Here is a 21,446-nt window from a genome sequence, read left to right as displayed (position 1 = left end):
GACAACCAATTGGGTTCACATTTTCACAGGTTTGTTAATTTATGCATACGTTGAGATACACCAAGTGAGAAGACTGGTCTTTGACAATTACCAAAGGTGGTAAGTGCCTTTAAGCATCCAGCCAGCGGTTTGAGTCAGACAAGTGCATGTCAATAATCTGATAAAAATAGCGTCTATTTAATTATGCATCCGCTATAGAATATACTGTTGGTATTGTTTCACCATGAAAAATAGCAATTAAGGTTACTCATTTCATGGGAATAATTATATCTAAGTGTCGGGAAAAAAAAAATGAAAAGAAAATCTGACAAAGATATTGACAAAATATGGAGACTGCAAGCATTTGTGCTCGACAGCCGAGTTCGTAGCTGGCAAGTTAATCTTGGTGTTGCAGATTCAACTACCACTCTAGTCAATTTCTCTTTGTTCAACCCTAAATTAGATAAAACCTACAACATTCAAAATTTTCTATCAAGTCATAGAGATCCGACTGAAATTGTGTGATGTTTAGTAAAGCTCTCCAAAACAGAAACAAACAAACAAACTCAAGAATTAATTTCTGAAAAACTTGTTCTGTGAAAGATCTAACTTATGCTCTGAATTGTCGACAGCTTCAAATGCTTCCTAGATTCTTGTTTTTTTTTAATTAAAGGGGGAAACTGACTCATTATCCATCAATCAATTCAAAGACAAATTCACAGCTGCTTCATTCAATCTCTATAATCCAAGCTTGGTTTATCATCGTCTTTAAGACCTGAAATAGTAGCGGGCATTTTATTTATACTTAAGGGTCCTAATCAAGCTAACCACAAGGGGCTCTCTCCGGATAAACAGATAATAGGGAGTTTTGAAACTTTGAATGGTGGGAGTATAATTAGGTGAGATTTGCGGTAGCACCATGTGAGTATCGCCGTTGAGTTGCTGGTTCTGAAAAAAATTCTCCTGAAGACGATCAGAGCATACTGGTCGAAACATTGAGTTGTCAACCACTGGTTTTCACAAACACCCATTGTGCAACTGTTAAATGAGGTGCATGATGATCTAGCTAGCGATCAAACTTGATCGCTAGCTAGACCAGCATGCACCTCGTTCCACACCCATTGCAAGCATACCCAGTATTTGCGATAAGGTCTATGGAGTGGATTTCACAAAGAGTTAAGACTAGTCTTATCTCTACTTAGGACGAGTTACTCGTCCTAACTTAGGACTAGCCATTAATTTTTAATATCTCCTAGGACTAGTCCTAACTCTTTGTGAAATCGACCCCTGGTGCTACTGCAAACCTCACCTAGTTAAGACAGTAGAGGGGTTTCTCAACCTGTCTAAACAAGCGTACAATAAAAAATCTTCACCGACCAAAAGTCATCATAGACAACAACAAGACAAAAATAGTAAGACCAAATTGAAACGAAACTTACTGGAAATCTTTAGTCACCGCAAGAGGTCCTTCGTGATTCCGGAGAGCCGTCAGCACTCCGTCTCCCTCCCGGTGTAGACCCGCTAGCCGAGCATCTTGGTATATATCCTGATGTTTCTGATGAACCATCTTAATGGCCTGGTTGATCTCACTGGCGCTCTGCGGGTTACCACTCATCGTGAATTCCTCCATGGAGGTGAAGAGGAATTTAGCAGCACTCTGACAACCGCAGATGAATGGCTCTAGTTTCTATAGCAACAAGATTCAAAGTAACATCAAAATTTAGGGGCTTTATAGAAAAGTTGACTAGTCAAAAGAATAAGAATTTTTTTTTCAATTTGAGTAATGCTACCCACTGTCTTGATGTGGTAGCCGTTTCTCAACCTCCCGAATCGAACCCTTATTCTCCATTACCTGTTGCGACCATGAAAGGCGCATAACGTACCATCAAAAGTTGATAGGGCAGACACCATATGATAACTAAATAGAAAACTTTTCATTGGTAAACAAGCAAGATAATGGTATCAATGACATCTGGATAAAATAAACAGATATCTTGAAAATGTTTTTAGACTTAAAAATGTTAACACTTCACAGGTTACCTTAAAATACTGCCTTGGCGTATTGCCAAACCTTTTTATATTTTAATCAAGTTATCACACAAGCACAAGTGGAAAACGGAAGAATAAAGCCCTTCTCCATCCTATATCCAATGAGGCGTAAATGAAGTTATCTTCAAGCAAACTTGACGCACAGCTTAAAATAGCATAACAGGTGGAGTTAAAACGGCGCAAAACGCAGGCAGTCAAACAGACCGTGCAATATGGTTTAATATTTCACAGTTGTTTCCATGGATTGATCAACCAGAATTTAGGCTTCGATTTCTAATGAAGATCGAACTATAAATTGCATAGCTAAATAGGACAAACTAAAACTATCACATTGCACATAAACTAAAACTAAAACATAACACATTGCAGCAGTTGTGCAAATTTACTCCTGTGCCCTCTTTTTTTGTATTTGCCATTGCAGTTTCGATGTAGATCTTCGGGCGGTGCCATCTTCCTCTGCCCTAGTTCTTAAAAGTGCCACTCCACTTAGTTTGTGTTTGGTCATAAACCACAAGTCTCTGCGCTAAATACCTGATTAACCAGCTAAATCTAGATGATCCTTCCAAACGAAGCGGGTAATTTATTCTCCGAGGTCACCGTGAACATCCACTGTAGTCGCTGAAAGTAGATTGGCTCCGTCATCTGAGGTCCCACGCTGCGATACGTTTGATTCCACTCAGACGATTCTCATCAACACCTTACGACATCTTTTTTTAATTCAAGCTTGGGCTCAAAATTCAATCCCAGCAAACAATTGGGGTTGAGTAGTACAGCCGCAGAGTGTAATGTTGAAAAACAGGATGCTGGTCACGAAAACAGAGAGCGACCACACCCTCCTCCTTCCAGACTGAAGTTCAAAAACTCTCCACTTTAAAAGTTATCAAAGCACACCCTCGGAACAGTTCACAAGAGCCGAGGTCACGACACCCAAACTTTTGCATCAACATGTTAAAAAGGTTGCAGGCAAATCCTCCGCAGACAATTTCACCGTGGAGTCGGGAAAAACATGAGGTCTATATGATGGACTGTTTATAAATCCTTCTTGAAATCCGAATCCAAAGATGATTTGTAAAGGGTAAACAACCTCCTCGTGTGACCGTCAAAAGGGCTCCAGTAATATCTCCCGCAGAGAGACTCTGTGAATGTTTCACCCCCGAGAACCACAGGCTACCGTTGATTCTGCATAAAAGAACTAAGGACACCTCTTCAATAATCAAAGACTTAGATGTTAACATCCAAGCAAGGTCCTTGTCAGTGATTGTGCCCGGCCGGCCATGATGTTAAAAACAGGAGGTCAGCGATGATAATGAACGAGCCCACAACCACGCTGGGACTACCCCTGTCTGCAATAATATCCCTCTAGGATTCCCACTGGATCCCCTTTGCAGACTCGGTGACACTGAAGCCAACTCCTTGTTATTGACAGTCCCATTAACTGATTTGTCCTTCCACCACCACATAGAGCGTCCCAAGTTCCTTGGGCTGGATTATGCAAGAGGGGGACCCGAAACACAGGACTGTGTACTTGCATTCCAAGACACTCCAAGTCATGGTCACATGCCACAAGTCAATAAGGAATGCTTAGTGTTTTAAAACAATGGGGGTGATTACCAAGGTATTCGGTGGTTTTGATCCTATTAACATAGTGCACATTTTAATTGTTTACAAAATGTATGGGGAACAATAAAAAACGCTAGAGCAATTGCTCCCTATAACAACAACCTGAGCCCAATTGCTTAAAGCTGAGCACAAAAAGTAGCTAAGCATAACAAAATCATACTTACCAGAACAAAGTTACCAACCAAAACACCATTCAACCTGTACAATATTGGACTAGCATCCTACTCATAATATGCTTAGCAGAAAACTGTTCGACACTATATGCTGCATTGGACCCATTCAAAGAAATCCCTGAAGCTCCTGAAAATCACACCTTAAGACGTTTTCTGCTGCAGGTGAGTCTGAACTTTGGACACTAGTAACCACAAGTGCCAGCATAGAACGCAATGCTCAGAATTTCAGCAGAACGGCCACTAAGACCCCCCCCCAACCACCATCACAACAAACACTACGTCCATCAACAAAATCTGCACCAAATATTCAAAACAATTATCCCTACCTAGAAACACAAAACAGCAAAACAATAACAAGACAAACATACCATACGCCTCTTTACAACACAGAGGGGGTATGAACTAAACATTCTCAACATCTCTAAACTGACCACAAAAATCCCCTCAATCTTTTCAACCAGAAATAGCTTTCACGTTGTTTTGACTGCCAGGGGGTATTATCTGGTTTTCTATACTTTTTAGTACTGTTTCTAAGAGTGATGTAGTAAAAAAATGTACCAAGATCTTAGGGGGAAAACAAAGCTATTGATGATGGTTCTGACTTATCAAGTGTATCCATGGTATTGGCTCTGTTTATCTTCAAAGCTTAGTTCAGGAGTAAAAAACAACCAGAAATCTGCAATCTTCTATAAATCCCTGCTGACTCCCCAGTTATCAAAACCAAGTCATAAGATTCATGCTCTTTCCAATATGCAGCAGTTCAGTTGTGGAACAGTCTTCCAGAGGTTGTCAAACAGGCTGAGACATCAGAACAATTCAGAACCCAGTTAAAAACATATCTGTTTAATTTGTACAATAAATGATGATTTCCTTTTACAGCACATAGGGACCTCACGGCGGGTGATATGCGCTTTATAAGAATTGTTTTATTATTATTATTATTATTGTTGTTATTAAAAACCCAACAATTCAAAGGTTTATTTGTTATATATTACACAATGAACCAGCCTTTTCTGGAAAACCAGACACAGGAAAACTTGTTAGTAAAATATTTGTTTCACTGTCTCAAAGTTTTGATGTCCTCTCAATCTTATTTTATGTATAAATCAACTTTTTTTGTCTCAGGATATCTTTTGTCTTGCAGAGTTACTTACCTTTCATCACTTGAAACCCAGAACGGAAGCTTATAATTTTTCTACAATTGATCACTTTCCTTGGATTTCCTCGGACCTTACGTGTTGATATCAGGAACAGTTTGATTCTTGAAGATTGTAAGTATTTTCAGATGAAGCTGAGGGATGTTTCTTTTGAGGAGAGGATCTGAGTCTGATTTGATTTGGATTCTTTGGAGTTTGAAATTCAATCCAAACAACAAATACTTCACGTAGGCAACAAAGGCGATTGCCTCCATGCCCCCTGGTCATTGCCCTTGTGCCCTTAAATTGCTCAAGGAGAAAATGCCTCGGTGCCCTTGCCCTTTCAAAAATGAAGCATACAGGCCTGTAACCCAATTCAAAGTTAGGAAAAATTGTTTTAAAGGTCCCTTAGGAGTGACCCCTAACGGTCAGTGCTGTGATGACCTTTTGAGGTCATTCACAAAAGATTCAATGTATCTGGTAAGAGATCTTGTGGTCATATTTCCTTATGATTATAAGCTAATTCAGAAATAGCCCTCGGCTATGTTTCTAATTACAATCTGATGACAGGGTTTTATAAAACCATCGCTCTAAACTTATCTGATAAATAGGACAGAGAGTTGGTTTATTTTTTTACCCCCCCCCCCCCCCCCCCCGAAAGTGTTTATTGAGGGCAGTGCCCAACTAAAGTATTTTGTGGAAACTTGTGGAGGGTTTCATCAACTAAAGGAAATGTTGCTTAGGCCTACTTCATATTAAAGAATATCTTAGGGAGGATGTAGTAAAGCCATTTGCTGAACTTTCTGACAATATTCTCCACTAATTCAAGTAAGACTGTACTCAATAATGTCAAAGCAGAAAACTAAACGGAGTAAGCGTAAAGGGAAAGTATACCTTTGGTTTTTAGAATCATCCGGTTGTGTTATTTCTATATAAATGTTTAAAATGCCAAATCAATGGGGGAGGGGGAGGGGGGATTACACAACATTATTAACCCCTTGTTAAAACTTTACTCTTCAGATTTGTTCATTTCCCAGAGAAAGGTATCAAAACCAAGTAAGTCCAAATGTTCCTACTTAGTTTGATCGAGAATCAGAAGAAAAAAATCAAGTCTAGCTTCAGACCATGAAGCCTCCATCTTTACCCCTAATCCGCTTCCTCCCACAATATCACCTCAGCACAACTTAGGATTCATCACCCAGCAATGTAGACTGCCGGACTACCCTACCAAGTCTCCCAGGAGTTCACTCACATACCAACTTGGGACTCAGTGACTGCCGGACTTCATTTCAGGAGGAATTTCCCAATCCAAGGAGGAATTCATCCCAAAAAAACAAACACAGAGAGAAAGTTTCTGTACTTCTCAACTAACAGAGGGGGGGGGGGGGCTGAGAGTGTTTACAAAACAAAACTAAAAAGCCAATCACTGGAGTAATTGGTGATTTTTCTTCTTCTTTGTAAAAAGCAGAACTTTTTTCACAAATGGAACTTGATCTTGAAAAGCGGATATGCTGGAATTTTTACAAGAATGTTGACAGGTTGGGGGTATTTATTCAACCAAAATAAAACTTGACATTGGTGATTATTTTTGGAATACCCAGCAGAGAATCTTGGATGGTGCAACCGAAGCATAGAGCTGTAGGCAGTCCAGTAATTTAAACAGAAAGAACAACATTGGGGACGGTGGTCAGACTGAAATGAAGAGTCCGTTTATGGTACGACAAGAAACACAATAATGGGGGACCACTTTGCAAAATAGGTTTTAATAATGAAAAATAGTGTTTTAGTTTTGTTTTAAATCAAATATTGACAATAAAACTTCAGTTTGTTTTATTAGGTTTTTTTTATAATAAATATCAAAAAGCTCAAATGATTTCCATTATAAACCTGCATGTTCATAATTATTTGTTGAAACAAAATAAGTTAAAACCTTTTGAAAAACTTTTAACGTGATGGATGCAAAGTGGCCCTCTTTACTGTGTTTCGTGTCATACAGTTTAGCAGTGAACCGGTTAGAAACACAGGTTTTTATACCGCTTCTATTATCTACAATGTGTGTAACAACCTTGGGTTAGAGACACTGGACACTATTGGTAATTGTCAAAGACCAGTCTATCTCAACATATGCATAAAAAAAAAAACCTGTGAAAATTTGAGCTCAATTGGTCGTCGAAGTTGCGAGATATTAATGAAAGAAAAAACACCCTTGCCACACGAAGTTGTGTGCTTTCAGATGCTTGATTTCGAGACCTCAAATTCTGAATCTGAGGTCTCAAAATCAAATTCGCGGAAAATTACTTCAGAGGGAGCCATTTCTCACAATGTTTAATATTATCATCAACCTCTCCTCATTACTCGTTACCAAGTTAGGTTTTATGCTTATAGTTATTTTGAGTAATTACCAATAGTGTCCACTGCCTTTAACAAAGTTCCTGCACCACAAACTTTTCTTTTTGAAAAAAAAAAAGGAATTTTAGAGAAACTTGGATGAGACTTACCATTCTAAACCTGACCCAGCTGTCATGATCGTATGGAAAGCTTCCATCGAATCTCTGTGTTAGAAGATCGACCGCTATATGCTGATGAAGCTTGTCTAACGAATGTACCACTTCACACTAAGATATAACAATAATAAAATAAAAAATAATAAACCACAAGGGAAACTGAGTGGGTATATTTAAATCAATTGTTGGTTGAAAAAAGAAAAGTTCAAAAGATTGTGATTTGATCCTGCCACCTCTGCGGGTGCCATTCATTACAAACTATGATATTGAAACGCACATCCAGAAATATTCATAGAAAATGGTGCAAACTTGTCAAAGTAAAATTTTGGTTTTCATTTTAAAATGAGCAATACGGAAGGAGGTCAAATGTCTAGTTAAGAACACAAAGAAAATCAAATTTTAAATGTATTTGACTTACTTAAACAGCAGCCACAAACACTTGTTTCACGACAAACCCAATACTATATAAGCACCTTCCAGACTGACTGCTTTTCTTACACATAAGAGTCTGACATCTAAGCAACGCCCGCCACTGACTGCCACTGCATTATAGATTCATTTTTAATGAGCACAGGAGACAATTAATAATAACTTCCTAAGAGATGAGAGTGCTTCCAAAACAACAAGTGTGTTTCACTGATGACGACTCAGCGACCACCAGTTCACTATCTATCTACTGATGTGAAAGCAAATTTAAAGTGAAATCCCCAACGTCACGAAGTGTTCAGTCAGAACTTTTGTGAGTCTTCATTCAGTGGTTGCCTCATGGCTGAGCGGGTCTAGTGCAACAGTCCCAAGTTCTTGTGTTGTCATAAGTGTGGGTTCAGGTCCCGGCACTTGTGTCATTGACCAAAACAGGTTGATAAAGACACTTGGGACCTGGTTTCTTTTCCAGCCTATCATCTATGTGGACCTCGGTTCGAACCCCACCTCAGACTCGTGTGTTAATCCATAGGAAATAAAAGCAAAATTCTATTATACGGTGCAACCGTGAAATTGCGCTCTGGATGAGGCATCTGTTCAGGCTGTGTTCGGGCATGATATTTGGTCTTTGGAAAAGATAAGGACATATTACAGACTACAAGGGCTGAACAACATATACAGATTGTACATTAGCCCCTTTGAGATATGGTGAACACAACACAACAGGTTAAGCTTACTAAAAGCCAGTAAGGACACCATAATGCGTCCACCATATCTCAAAAAGGCTAACATTCTCTGCTATTATGGACTTTTTATTTGATAACAATTTTTCTGATTTCAAAATCAGAATTAATTAAAGTAAGAAAACCATCGAGCCTGACTTTTCCATAAACCAACGCTGAACCCAATCTTTTTTAAATATTCAATAACCTTGTAGTTGACCCTTGGCTTGGAATGGCTGGTAACAAATCGGCTCAATACAGGATCAGCATCTATGAGGACGACTGCCTGGTGGACTGCTCCAGGATGACTTTCCTGAGGGGATAAAAATCAATCGCAGAAGTGAGGACATTTAAATTTCATTTTGGGCGGACAAAGACAAATTTAGAGTGGGATTTTAACCTGTAACCTACGCTTGTGCCGGCGCTCTGCCAACTGAGCTCATTCGCCTCCATATTTTGTCAATGACTTTCTTGTGGGGATAAAAATCAATCGCAGAAGTGAGAACTTTGTAATTTCACTTTTTGGGCGACCTAAGACGAATTTAGAGTGGGATTTTAACCTGCAATTCTACAACTCCAACAACTGAGCTGACTAACAAAATGTTGGCACTCTACCTAGTTTGCCAATACCTTTCCACGCAAAGGTGTGAGACTGACACACACTTTTCGCAGGACAGTTCAACGAAGAGTTCACCCCTCCTCCCCGAACTCTGAAATCTACTCTGCGGCAGTAAAATAATGGCAAAGACAAGTTCTTACAAACACAATCTAAACAGCTGAGTAGATATTACCAGTTGGTCTTACCACAACTGAGGTGTACAATAATACCTCACAATGAAATGCCTTTTTCAAAACTACTAAGGTAAAAGGACAAATAAAACACAGTTCTGAAACTTACCTCAAGAAGTTGTAGTGATTCTGCGATAATTTCGACGGCTGATTTGGGGGCAGATCTTGCGTCGATAGCCACCGAGAGTCCCTTAGATCGAACGTCTTCCCTGCGGAACACAAAATAAAATGACTTGCCATCAATAACTTTAAAAAACACAGGAAGTTTTACAACTATTGTTTTGAAAGAAAAAGACTCTGGCTGGTGTAATAACACTCTTATTCAACAAGATAAACAACCAAACTGATTAAAATAACTTTGCATTTTCCAACACCATATTTTGACCTTTAGGGATGTACATTAGCAAGTTTTGAAAAGTTGGCAAAAAGTTTGTTTGTTTCCCCAGTGTGCTTGTTTGGATGAAAACAATTCAAATTTTTAATGTTCATGTATTTTTTTATATATTTTTTTTCTCATTCCAAATCAGGTCTTGTAGAAGAAAAACAATCCTGGTCCAGTCAAAATGTTGAGCTGCAAGCCCTGTGATCTTGTGGATCCCCCTCATAACTCAGTAATCCTAAGTTATACTTGTCCGTACAATTCTATTGTTCAGCTTTTAACCAGTGCAATTTTGTGTCTTAGTATAACTGGGTTCAGCCTTAGGCAAAAGAAATAAAAATGTTATGTTATGTCAAAACACGGCGAAACGAGCGGAAACAAGGGTGGGTTTTCCCATTATTTTCTCCCGACTCCGATGACCGATTGAGCCTAAATTTTCACAGGTTTGTTATTTTATATATAAGTTGGGATACACAAAGTGTGGAAAGTGTGGGCCTTTGGACAATACTGTTTACCGAAAGTGTCCAATGGCTTTAAGCCGGTAGTATACGCGATAACAAAAGAAAACAAGGCTACACACAACAAAAAGTATATTTTTAAACTCTTGACTCTTTAATAGATTTTAATCATTAAATTTCATCCCTTGAAAAAATAAAAATGTCCAGGGTCGGCCGTATTTTTAGGGTAGGTCGGGTAACGCCAACATAACATTTTTTTGTTTATGCTTAGAGCATTCCTGAATGAATAGGGCACTTCATAAATAATTGTATTATTATAACTAGTCAATGCAATTTATGAAAACAAAAACTCAAGTTCGCTACATATTTTCCTCCTAGTACCACAACCATTATTTAGGGGGCATTGCAAACGCGCCCTGTGAATGTTGCGATTCCAGGAGCAGACCAACATTCCTCTATTCTGTGAGAGAAAACAATACACATTCTTTTCTATAGCATTGTTGGTTCACACAAGGTCATTATACATACACAGTTTAATAATCCTGGCATGTGCATATGATTGTCTAAACAGTGGCAAGCTTTCCAAGTGTTTAGCAATGATTGTTTAGCAAAGTATTGCAATAATACTTTTCTCCAGAAGCAATCTGAATGAAAACGTCCGAGTTGAAACCTATGGTCCTTTTCAGTACTACCCCTTTGAGATTATCACTACATGGTGTTACCGCAAATCTTACTATAATGATTGTTTTCTTATCAACTCTACTTCCATAATCCTTGAGATATATTTAGTCAAACTTGAAGGTTTTTTTAACAGATAAGAATAAGTATTAATAATGCTTGCAGACCAGCTGCCACTGATTACGGATACTGTCTATGAATCAAGATAAGGTACAATATTGGTAATGTTTTTCAAAATGTTGCAACTGGTACCCCCACCCAGTTTTACTGTATTAATACTGTAATTTTACTATGGTATTTCAAGTTTTACTATTATAAGCGATTTTGGCCACAAAACAATTGGTCTTTTGCAGTTACTGCAGTTATTTAATATGATAATATAACAGTTATTTTTTAGTGTCATTATACTTTAAATGTTCTTACACTTTAATACCACTGCAGATAATTTGCAGTAAAACTATAGTAAACTATAGTAATAATACACTGTTTTTTTAATAAGGCCAAATAAAAAGACAAACATGTTTAGCATCCTCCCTTTTTTAATTAAGGAAGGATTTTTTTAATTTTTATATATGGGTCCCTGACATATTTTTTAAGACAAACGGCTGGGCTATTCTAAAAATTACTTTAAAAAATTACTGAGATCTATAAAATAATCCGCCTTTTCTTCCGTTTACAATTTAAAAAAATCCTTTTTTTAAAGGAGGCGTCCTCTAAAAAGGAAGCAGGCTAGGACGTTTAACATATTTTTGTTTGGCCAAAGGAAAATGTGGTAAAATTTTGGGAAACTGCCACTATATACGTTTACTCTCACTGAATCAATACAAGGTACAGTCCGAACGTTGGCAGAACTGCTAATACCAGCGGCTCCGGTAGGGACAACATGTGTCAATAGTATTGACATGCTCAGCGTGCCGCTCTAAACAAAGACAATTACTGCAGGTGAATTCACACCTGCAGTAACCTCCGACCACTGTAAACTAATCCAGGACTGTTTCATGGTTGTTCCATACTAGAAAAACGCTCTCATCACCAACAAACCTCTGAACAGAGGTCATCAGGGCCCATTAGCACAACAACTTGCTAAGCAAAGAAATAATCTTGCTTAGCAAAACAAGATTACCAGGTAGAATTTCATACAGTTACCATTGCTGCGATTGGTATCCCAGTAATTTCTTGCTCAGCAAAGAAATTTGCTAAGCAGTATTTTCTGCTTAACAGCTTTATGAAATTAGAGCCAGGGCCCAACTTCAGAGAGCCTGTAAGCACAAAAACTTGCTTTTAAAACTCAAAAAAATATTGCTTAGTAGAAACTGGTAACCAGCCAAAAGTCCATCAAGTGTACATTGTTGTAACTTGGGCCCCATCTATTTTGTGCTTAGCATTGATATGTGCTAAGCAGTATTTTCTGCTTAAACAGCTGTATGATATTGGGCCCCGGGGGTAAAAAAGCAGGTTTAATGTTTACTCTTGATGTGTTTAATGCAGGGTCACTGGGGAACAATGTTTGGGTTTGAGGTTTTGTAAGAAGCATTTCAAAGAAAAGCAGTAAGGTTGGCAATCAGCTTTGATAACTTTAATGTCACTGTGAAGGAATTTAATGACCAAAACAACTCTTGTTTTGGTGTAATTTCTTAGAAGAAAATATGCCAAGGAATTTGAGTTTTGTTGGCAAACAATTTCAAACCAATTATTGTCACTGAAACTATCAAGGTCCAAATACCATGATATCATTGTACATGAAAAGTTGCTTAGCACAATAAAAATATGCTTACCAGATTATGGTTACAAGCCAAACTACCATGTCACATAAACAAATTGTGACTGGTATCCTGCTCATTTCTACTAAGCAAAACTAAATTGTAAGCAATTTGTGCTGCTCCAGCTCTATGAAATTGGAACCCCCAAAATGGTGGCATTCCAGCAGTCAAACCAAAATGAAAAAAAGGAAATGGGCGCACAGCTGCAGTACACGGGTAATTGTTTACGCAATACACACTCTGGAGGTGTGTGTCGGGGGGGGGGGGGGGGGTTGAGAATAAGCCGGAAAGTTTTTCAGGATCCAAAGGAAACTGTTGATGAAGGTTGATTACCAATCGCAGACCAAACTTCCTCACTGACCCTGGGCTATAAAACAACGATTGCTTCATCCTGACATACCCGGCTGTCCGCATCATCAGTTCCTCTCACAGCGATGGCGGATCAACAATTAGCCAAAACAAAGAGACAAATAAACCCGCTAATTACGCTGAACTATCGATACAAAGATCTGAAACGAACCGGTCATTTGTGTTCTAACGTCGGTGTTCATAATAATGAACTAACTGGTAGTCTGCCCCGCAGAGGTACCGGTTGCAGGAATCAACAAGTCATTAGGGCAGGCTCAACAGGGATTTATTGAAGATTAGGAAGTGTCGAAAGAGGTCGCTGGAAATGTATTGACCTTTGGGGGAAGATAGCGTGTACCGCAGGAGTTAAAATAATTATGCACAGCTATTGTTTTAATGTTGTTTTTTTGCATAGAGGATATGAGGAAATGAGTCTTGATACGGCAGCTTGGTTTTGGAGTGAATCATAACATTGTCTCAACAACTTGCTTAGAGGGATGTCATTTGTGAGCGTAACATGAAGAGTGTGGCTTAAGGCAGCTGCTAAGCATTTGCTAACCACAGCCAATGAAAGTAAGATTAACAATGAAAAGCAAACAGGTGATGGGATTTACTCACATTGTTTGACTGTTTCCTTTTATTAAATTAATTTTGTTATACACGGAGGATCACACGACATAGATCCTGAATCGTGATTGGTTGAACTCATGTCACATGTATGCTTTCTGCTAGATAGGTTCCTTTATGATGAAAGTATAAACCATTGCATCCACCCAACCCGTTCAAGAAAAAGACCCCCAGGCAAAGAAGAAAAATATACAAAAGACTGTATGAAATACATTCTTTACTTATTTTCAGATATCCGGCTTATTTCAAAACTCTTAATTTATAATTTCTAAAAAAAATTATAAAATTTCAGAACGGCACACAATAACATTTAAAAAACAACTTGTTGGAGGCAGTGAAATAGTTTTAGAACAAAAATAATCGGCAGAAATCACCTTCACAAACAGGTTTGAAACTTATAACACAGGTGGTCGTCCAGTGGTTAGCATGACTTGCAATTACAAGGTTGTAGGTTCAAACTCCCCCAAGCTAACCGTTGATTTCACAATGACTAGAGAAAAAGTATCGTTGTCTGGTTACTGTTTAACAATTTCTGGATTTGTGCTATTCATAATCAAAGACATTAAAGATGCTATGTCAGATTTTTGGCCGATTTGACCCAAAAATTTTGATTTAAAATTCAATAGGTATTTTGATGGGAGTCGAGAAAGTTACAAGCTTTCATTTGAGCCATTGCTCGAAAAAATGCGCAAATTTTTAGTAGCAGTGAAATAAAGTGCTCAAAATTAGTTTTTGTCGGGATCCCGGCAATATATCACGTGACCAATTCTTATGTGTTTTATAAGAAACGTTTTAAATTTTTTGTCATGGTTCCTGACCATTAAAAGTAAAATTTAAACTTTTTTTCGTTAAAGCGGGTGATACTCTTTGAAATACCATTCACTCAAAAAAATCTATTTTTTAATGTTTGGGGCCAAAAATCTGACATAGCATCTTTAAAGATAAGCTGTTTCTAGCTTGGCCTTAACCGTTGATTTCACAATGACTAGTGAAACAGTATCGTTATCTGGTTACTGTTTCACAATTTCTTTATTTGTGCAATTCATAATCATAGACATTAAACCAACGTATTTATGGGAAAGATTATCTGTTTCTAGCTTGGCCTTAATATCCCTCGACGGGAAGATCATCTAAACAAACAAACGAACAAACAGAAGCGGTAAAAAACTCAAACAGAAGCGGTAAAAAACTCACCTAGGTATGCCGAATAAGTAGCCGAGCACTTTGCTGATGTCATACATTCGATACTGAGATTCTGTCCAGACTGGGCTGTCTCCCTGTACCTCCAAGATGGCTGCTCCCCTGCTGTCTCTTGACCCTGCAGGAACAAGCGTCATGGTTACTATAGGTTACCAACCGTTACATTTAATGATGTTTGCGACGAGGTGGAATTAGGGTTTCACTTTGAGCAGTGAAAATGTTTCATTTTTAAATATGGGGTATTTACTAAAAAAAAATCTGACTAACTTTTAGAGGGCAAAAAAAAGAAAAGAGTATAAATCAGGTTTATAAGATAAGAAGAATCGTTGCTATATTTGACCCATGGAGAACTAACTTTTAGAGGGCAAAAAAAGAAAAGAGAATAAATCAGGTTTTTAGAATAAGAAGAATCGGTGCTATATTTGACCCATGGCCAACTAACTTTTAGAGGGCAAAAAAAGAAAAGAGAATAAATCAGGTTTTTAGAATAAGAAGAATCAGTGCTATATTTGACCCATGGACAACTAACTTTTAGAGGGCAAAAAAAGAAAAGAGAATAAATCAGGTTTTTAGAATAAGAAGAATCAGTGCTATATTTGACCCATGGACAACTAACTTTTAGAGGGCAAAAAAAGAAAAGAGAATAAATCAGGTTTTTAAGATACGAAGAATCAGTGCTATATTTGACCCATGGACAACTAACTTTTAGAGGGCAAAAAAAGAAAAGAGAATAAATCAGGTTTTTAAGATAAGAAGAATCAGTGTTATATTTGACCCATGGAAAACAAATAAGAACAATTTGAGTAAAAGACCCGACTTAATTATTCTACAAAATTTGATATTCTTTTTTAGTCTCTTCATTAAATTTGTTTGCTATTTTGAGGGAAGCGAAAGAAAATTTAACTCAGATATTAGGTTGGAAGCGAATCATGCCTGATGTAAACATGTGTCATGATTAATTTGAGCTCAATCAGATGTCGAAGTTGCGAGATATTAATGAAAGAAAGAAAAAAAACACCCTTGTCACACCATGGTCACATGAAGTTGTGTGCTTTCAGATGCTTGATTTCAAGACCTCAAATTCTAAATCTGAGGTCTCAAAATCAAATTCGTGGAAAATTACTTCTTTCTCGATAACTACCTCACTTCAGAGGGAGCTGTTTCTCACAATGTTTTATACTATTAACCTCTCCCCATTACTCGTAACCAAGGTTTTATGATAGTAATTATTTTGAGTAATTACCAGTAGTGTCCACTGCCTTTAAGTATGACGGTTGAAATAAGGGGCAACATGGTGTCAAGGGTTGACCTAAGGATGATTGAAGTTTGTTGTCTTCTGTCTCCAGTTCACAATTAGATTTGTAACATAAAACCAGGCAAAGTTGTGAACTGTTCTGCACAGTCTGTTTCAAAGCAATGAGTAGCACTAGGGGAAAGTCCTTGGCATACAGGTTGGATGAAGTCATCAATAATGACGTGTCCATTCACAGAAATAAACATCATGCCATGTGGGCAATTAAAAGGTAAACAACCGGCCTTTGAACAAGTGTTAAAATTGGCATGATTCCCTCTATTGGAGAGTGGTGGTTACTCATTTGAAACACATGGTGTGTGACACTATTGGTAATTAATTACTCAATAGCAAAAAAAACCTACATGGTTACCAGGAATGGGGAGCTGTTGATAGTATAAAACATTGCGAGAAACGGATCCTTCTGAAGTAAAATAGTTTTCCAGGAAGAAGTAGTTTTCCAGGAATTTGATTTTGAGACCTCAGATTTAGAATTTGAGGTCTCAAAATCAAGCATCTGAAAGCACTCAACTTCGTTTGACAGGGGTGTTTTTTCTGTCATTATTATCTGGCAACTTCGATGACCAATTGAGTTCAAATTTTCACATGTTTGTTATTTGATGCATATGTTGAGATACACCAAGTGAGAAGACTGGTCTTTGACAACTACCAATAGTGTCCAGTGTCTTTAATTGCAAAGAGGAAACAAAGGAGAAACACAATTAAATGTACTACTTTGCATCCGTCAAAGGAGCAGTTCTTCCAATTGTTGTATTTTTTGTATATTAGATAACTAAAACCAGCCAAAAAGTATTCCAATAATGTGAATGGAATGTAGGCTCATACTGGAAGAAATTTGAGTTCATTTGATGCTTTAACCCCCCCCCCCCCCCAAGAAATGGGCATAATAATTATAATATTAATGGCATATTCATCCTCAAAAAGCTACCTTTGCCGACCATTTTTTTATTGAAATTTAACTAAACATTTCATTTTTGCCAATCAACTCAAATTATTTTCAGCATAAGTCTGCATGCTCATTCACATTTGGGTGAACACTTTTGGGTGGTTTAAGGCATTTTAAAAAAGTTACAGCCATTGATAACAACTGCAAACACGAGTCAACAGTAGAAAACTGGAAAAGTGGATTAAGGATTACAAAATGATTTTTTTTTTTAATTGGGGTGTCTGAACATAGAGCTGTCGGAAAATATGGGTTTCGAACTTAGGGTTGTCTGAACATCAAATTAAAAAGAGTGGTCAACATGACTCCGCAACAATTAGTAGCATTTAGCATAAATGAAAAGCTGTGTTTTAGATTTGTCACAAGTTAACCCCCCAAGGTTTGGAGGGAACCTTAAAGGCACTGGACACTGTTGGTAAATACTCAAAATAATTCTTGCATAAAACCTTACTTGGTAACGAGCAAAAAAAATTGTGAGAAACAGCTCCCTCTGAAGTATCGTAGTTTTGAGAAAGAAGAAATTTCTCACTTGAATATTTGAATCAAATTCAAGACCTCAGCTGAGGTTTCAAATTCAAGCATCTGAAAGCACACAACTTGGGCGACAAGATTGTTTTTTCTTCCATCTTCTCTAGACTCGCAACTTCAGCAACCAATTGAGTTCAAATATTCACAGGTTTGTTATTTTATGCATTTGTTGAGATACACCAAGTGGGAAGACTGGTCTTTTAACAAAAGTTTCAAGTGCCGTTAACACTGACCAATGCCCATGAGTTGTCACATACATATAGGAGTAGAGTAATAATAGTTGGCAATGTTTAGATAGTGGCCACACCAGGATATTCCCTAATCCTAAACCAATTTAATAAGTCAGGACAAATTATAAACTTGCTGAAACTGATGAAGGTAAAAATCTACCTTCACTCCCCTGGGGAACTAGAAAACAAAACTCCCAATGGGTGTGGTTACAATTTGTTTTCTTAAGGTGTACTCTTTAATATTTTCATTATGAATTGCACCCTGTTCTGCCAAGCATCTCTACTCTCCCATTCAAGGCACTGGACAACTTTGGTAATTGTCAAAGACCAGTATTCTCACTTGGTGTATCTCAACATATGCATTAAATAACAAACCATTGTCATGAAAATAAGTTTTTACATGCTAAAATAGCTTTCGTCTCAAGATCACTGAGACGAAAATTATTTTCTTTACATTGTTTTACTCATTTCTCAAAAGCTACAGCATCTCAGCAAGTAAGACATGTATTTTCAGGGAAGTTTTCTACCATCATAGTCTTCAAACTGTGTAAATTTAATGTAAATCTGTGGACATTGTGTATTTTGTCCTACAAAAAGTACATAGACCCTTTAAAAACATACCTGTAAGAAGTACTGCTTCAGAATGCAACAGTTCAAAGTTGACTTCCAGTATGTACTGAGGCAGTTGGAGTTTATCACTGTGTTTATCACCGTGTGTGTCACCGCTCCCGTCACCATCTTCGGCGGCACTGTTGCTGCCCGGACGAGAACTAGACTTTTTCATGTCTCTTGACCCTAGAAAATAAAAGCAAAGAATGAGTTGAATAATTCATTCCTCAGTGATATATATTGGGGTTATCCTAATTTATAAATTGTGTGCAAACTTCATCATTGGCTCATCACACACTTAGTCTCCAATACAAAAAATGGAAAATTCAATAACGGGTGAAGAAGAAGTCTAACAGTCAACCCTCGATCCTTATAAAGAGACCTGTTATAAAGAGGTTCTATTTATAAAGAGTACATTCTGAAGTCCAGAATCTCATTTTCAATTTTTCTAAGTTTCTTTGTTTTGCCACCTCTCATAACAACAGTCCTGTTTTGAAGAGCTAACCTGGCCAGTCCAAGCAATCTTCACAGATGTGCACATATTTGACATGGTATAAAGCTTACACGATGAAAAACTTTCCCCGATATGCAAAAATCTGTTTTTGCCTGAAATGCTTTAACTTTTGAGAATTGAGTTAAACAATCAGTGCTGATCTGGCGAGTCCAAAACCTGATGATTGAAAAAAGTTAAGTCTTTTCCAAACATTTTTTTCAAAAATTACCAATTGCATTACTTTTCATCTAAGTGATGGTAAGTTTGCCTCCTTCAAGAAAATTGATGCATGGAGAAATTCATGAAATCATGAAAAATTGTGCAAAATCACATGCTTGGTACATATTGTTGTATTGCAAAATCAAAAAGTAAAAAAAAAAGACAAAACCACTTGTTAATTTAGAAAACACCAACCAGCCTTTAAAAAAATCACATTGATTTTTGTCACATGCTTTGTCAAGGTTCAAACTGAAATTCTACTTACACAGGAGCACTCTGAGTTTCCGTCCACCATAACAAATAAACCAGGTTCCTACAAGTAACCAATCAGTGTTACATGTATACACACAGCAACTCATGCTGAGAATCGGACTATAAATTATTGAACAAAATTTAACAAACACGTCATCTCTCTCGAAGCTTGAGAGTGATTGAGTGAGTGACAGGGTTTCTGGCAGCAACACTTGTTGTAGGGACTGTTAATGACCGTCAAAATTTTGATCGAGACAAAAATAACAATTAATGGACCCTTGTGTGAGGCATAAACCGGGAGCTATTAATCTAACGGAGAAGCTTCTTGGTTTTTGTGGTTGGGGCGGGATCCTGTTGTTTTTTCCTCATCGATGATAATTTGCAAGTTTGTTACTATAGAGATATAAAGCAAACAAAGTTGACTGATAAACAGCTATTGTTAAAAGATGTTGCCAACAAGGCTTGATCGGTTAAATTGGTTAAATACAACCTTTTTTTGTATACTTAAAACATTCCGGACAGTCTAGACTCAAATTTTTGCTGCTCATCTTTGCTGAGCAGGAAAACTTTAAAGCAAAATGGTTTAAGAATTTTTTTTTTTTTTTTTTCATCGGATTCCAGCAGCATGTGGTTACCTAAGACTCAAACCCTTTGTAACAGTGGAATGTTGGGTTCTTTAAATATTTTGTTTCCCAGGTATAACTAGGCGTCAATCAAAATTGATATAAAAAAAACAAGATTTAATTCTGAAGGATTCGGCATCGTTCTAAATAGGGGTCGATTTTCACAAAGAACTTAGGACTAGTCCTAACTTAGGACTAGTCCTAACATAGGACTAGTCCGAACTTAGGACTAGTCCTAGGAGATATTAAAAACTGAAGGCTAGTCCAAGAAAAGATTAGTCCTAACTCTTTGTATGTCCATCACTCTGCTTTAACTTGTGTTCATGAATGCAAGAAAGAAATTCTACTCACATTTACACGTGAGTCCAGGAATGTTTAACTTTAACATTTTTAGAAAAACTTCCACTCTCACAACCATTTGAATTCCATCAGAAGTTCAGAATGTCTTATTACTCTCAATCAATCCGTACAGTAAATACAACAAGATCTCCAGTGTGCGAGGGATGATTTTCCCAAAGGACTAAATTGTGTTTCCACAGACACACAGAATGAAGAGACATTCCTTGATGATGTAGTCAAGTTGATGCGACATTGTCAGAAATACCCAAATAAGGCTCCGGGAAGCACTTTCTAACGATGGAATGGAGTCCCAGAGAAGTACAATTTCCAGAGGTGATGTGTTAAGATCGTACAGCGAGGTTAGATGATCATGCGGAATATACTTCAGTTACATTTTCAGGTGTTAAATGTAGAGTTCCGAGGGCACTTTAATTCCTGTTAGTTACTCTTCACTCCTCTTTGAACTGACTACCACTTATCAGTCCTCAATTTCATAAGATGATCCAACAAGTGACATTAAAAACAGACACAACAAATTCCGTAAAGTATCTCGTCCATAAAATGCTACTCCTGCAAACCAAATTCAAGGGCCTGCAGTTTACACCCTACAGTCCTACTCGAAGGCTAAATAACAACACCACAGGTAGACTGATGTTAACAAAATCAGTCAAGTGGAACGAACTGCTATTCCTGTCAGGTTTCCTCCTGGACTCCAATAAATATCACTGTTGCTTCATCCAATGGTAATCATTCGACCTCACTTCAAGAGCAACAGATGATTTTTTTTTCTTCAGATAAGAGTTTCGCAATTTTGGGATAAAGTGCCTCATTCGATCATTTTCCTCAACTTTAAGAGCCTCCAGTATCTCTTATTTGACTCTACTTACTCCCGTATTTCTTATATATATTTTACTGCTGCTTTGTCTGACTGATTGTAAATGTTTTTTCTTAGTTCAAGAGCAACCGATCTTTTTTTCTTCTTCAGAGTTTCGACACTTCCAGGATCAAGTGCCTCGTTGGATCATTTGCCTCCACTTAAGTTAGTCTCCAGTA

At 37.5% G+C, this 21,446-nt stretch overlaps 1 protein-coding gene across 2 annotated transcripts in view; it reads right to left on the bottom strand.

Annotated features, from left to right (window-relative positions):
• Nucleotides 1-21,446, bottom strand: part of LOC117289148 (puratrophin-1-like) — a 72,306-nt gene that overhangs the window by 35,837 nt on the left and 15,023 nt on the right. For both annotated transcript variants that reach the window (XM_033770142.1, XM_033770143.1), the window contains exons 3-8: nucleotides 18,480-18,653; nucleotides 14,840-14,963; nucleotides 9,505-9,604; nucleotides 8,815-8,919; nucleotides 7,456-7,572; nucleotides 1,419-1,666 (exon numbers count right to left, since the gene is read on the bottom strand). In XM_033770142.1, the coding sequence (XP_033626033.1) occupies nucleotides 1,419-1,666; nucleotides 7,456-7,572; nucleotides 8,815-8,919; nucleotides 9,505-9,604; nucleotides 14,840-14,963; nucleotides 18,480-18,653 (868 nt within the window). The remainder of the gene's footprint in view (nucleotides 1-1,418; nucleotides 1,667-7,455; nucleotides 7,573-8,814; nucleotides 8,920-9,504; nucleotides 9,605-14,839; nucleotides 14,964-18,479; nucleotides 18,654-21,446) is intronic.

This window comes from Asterias rubens, chromosome 4 (assembly GCF_902459465.1).
Source record: "Asterias rubens chromosome 4, eAstRub1.3, whole genome shotgun sequence".
NCBI lineage: Eukaryota > Metazoa > Echinodermata > Asteroidea > Forcipulatida > Asteriidae > Asterias > Asterias rubens.
Note: the sequence above shows the minus strand (reverse complement) of the source record. Positions and strands in the feature narration are given on the sequence as shown.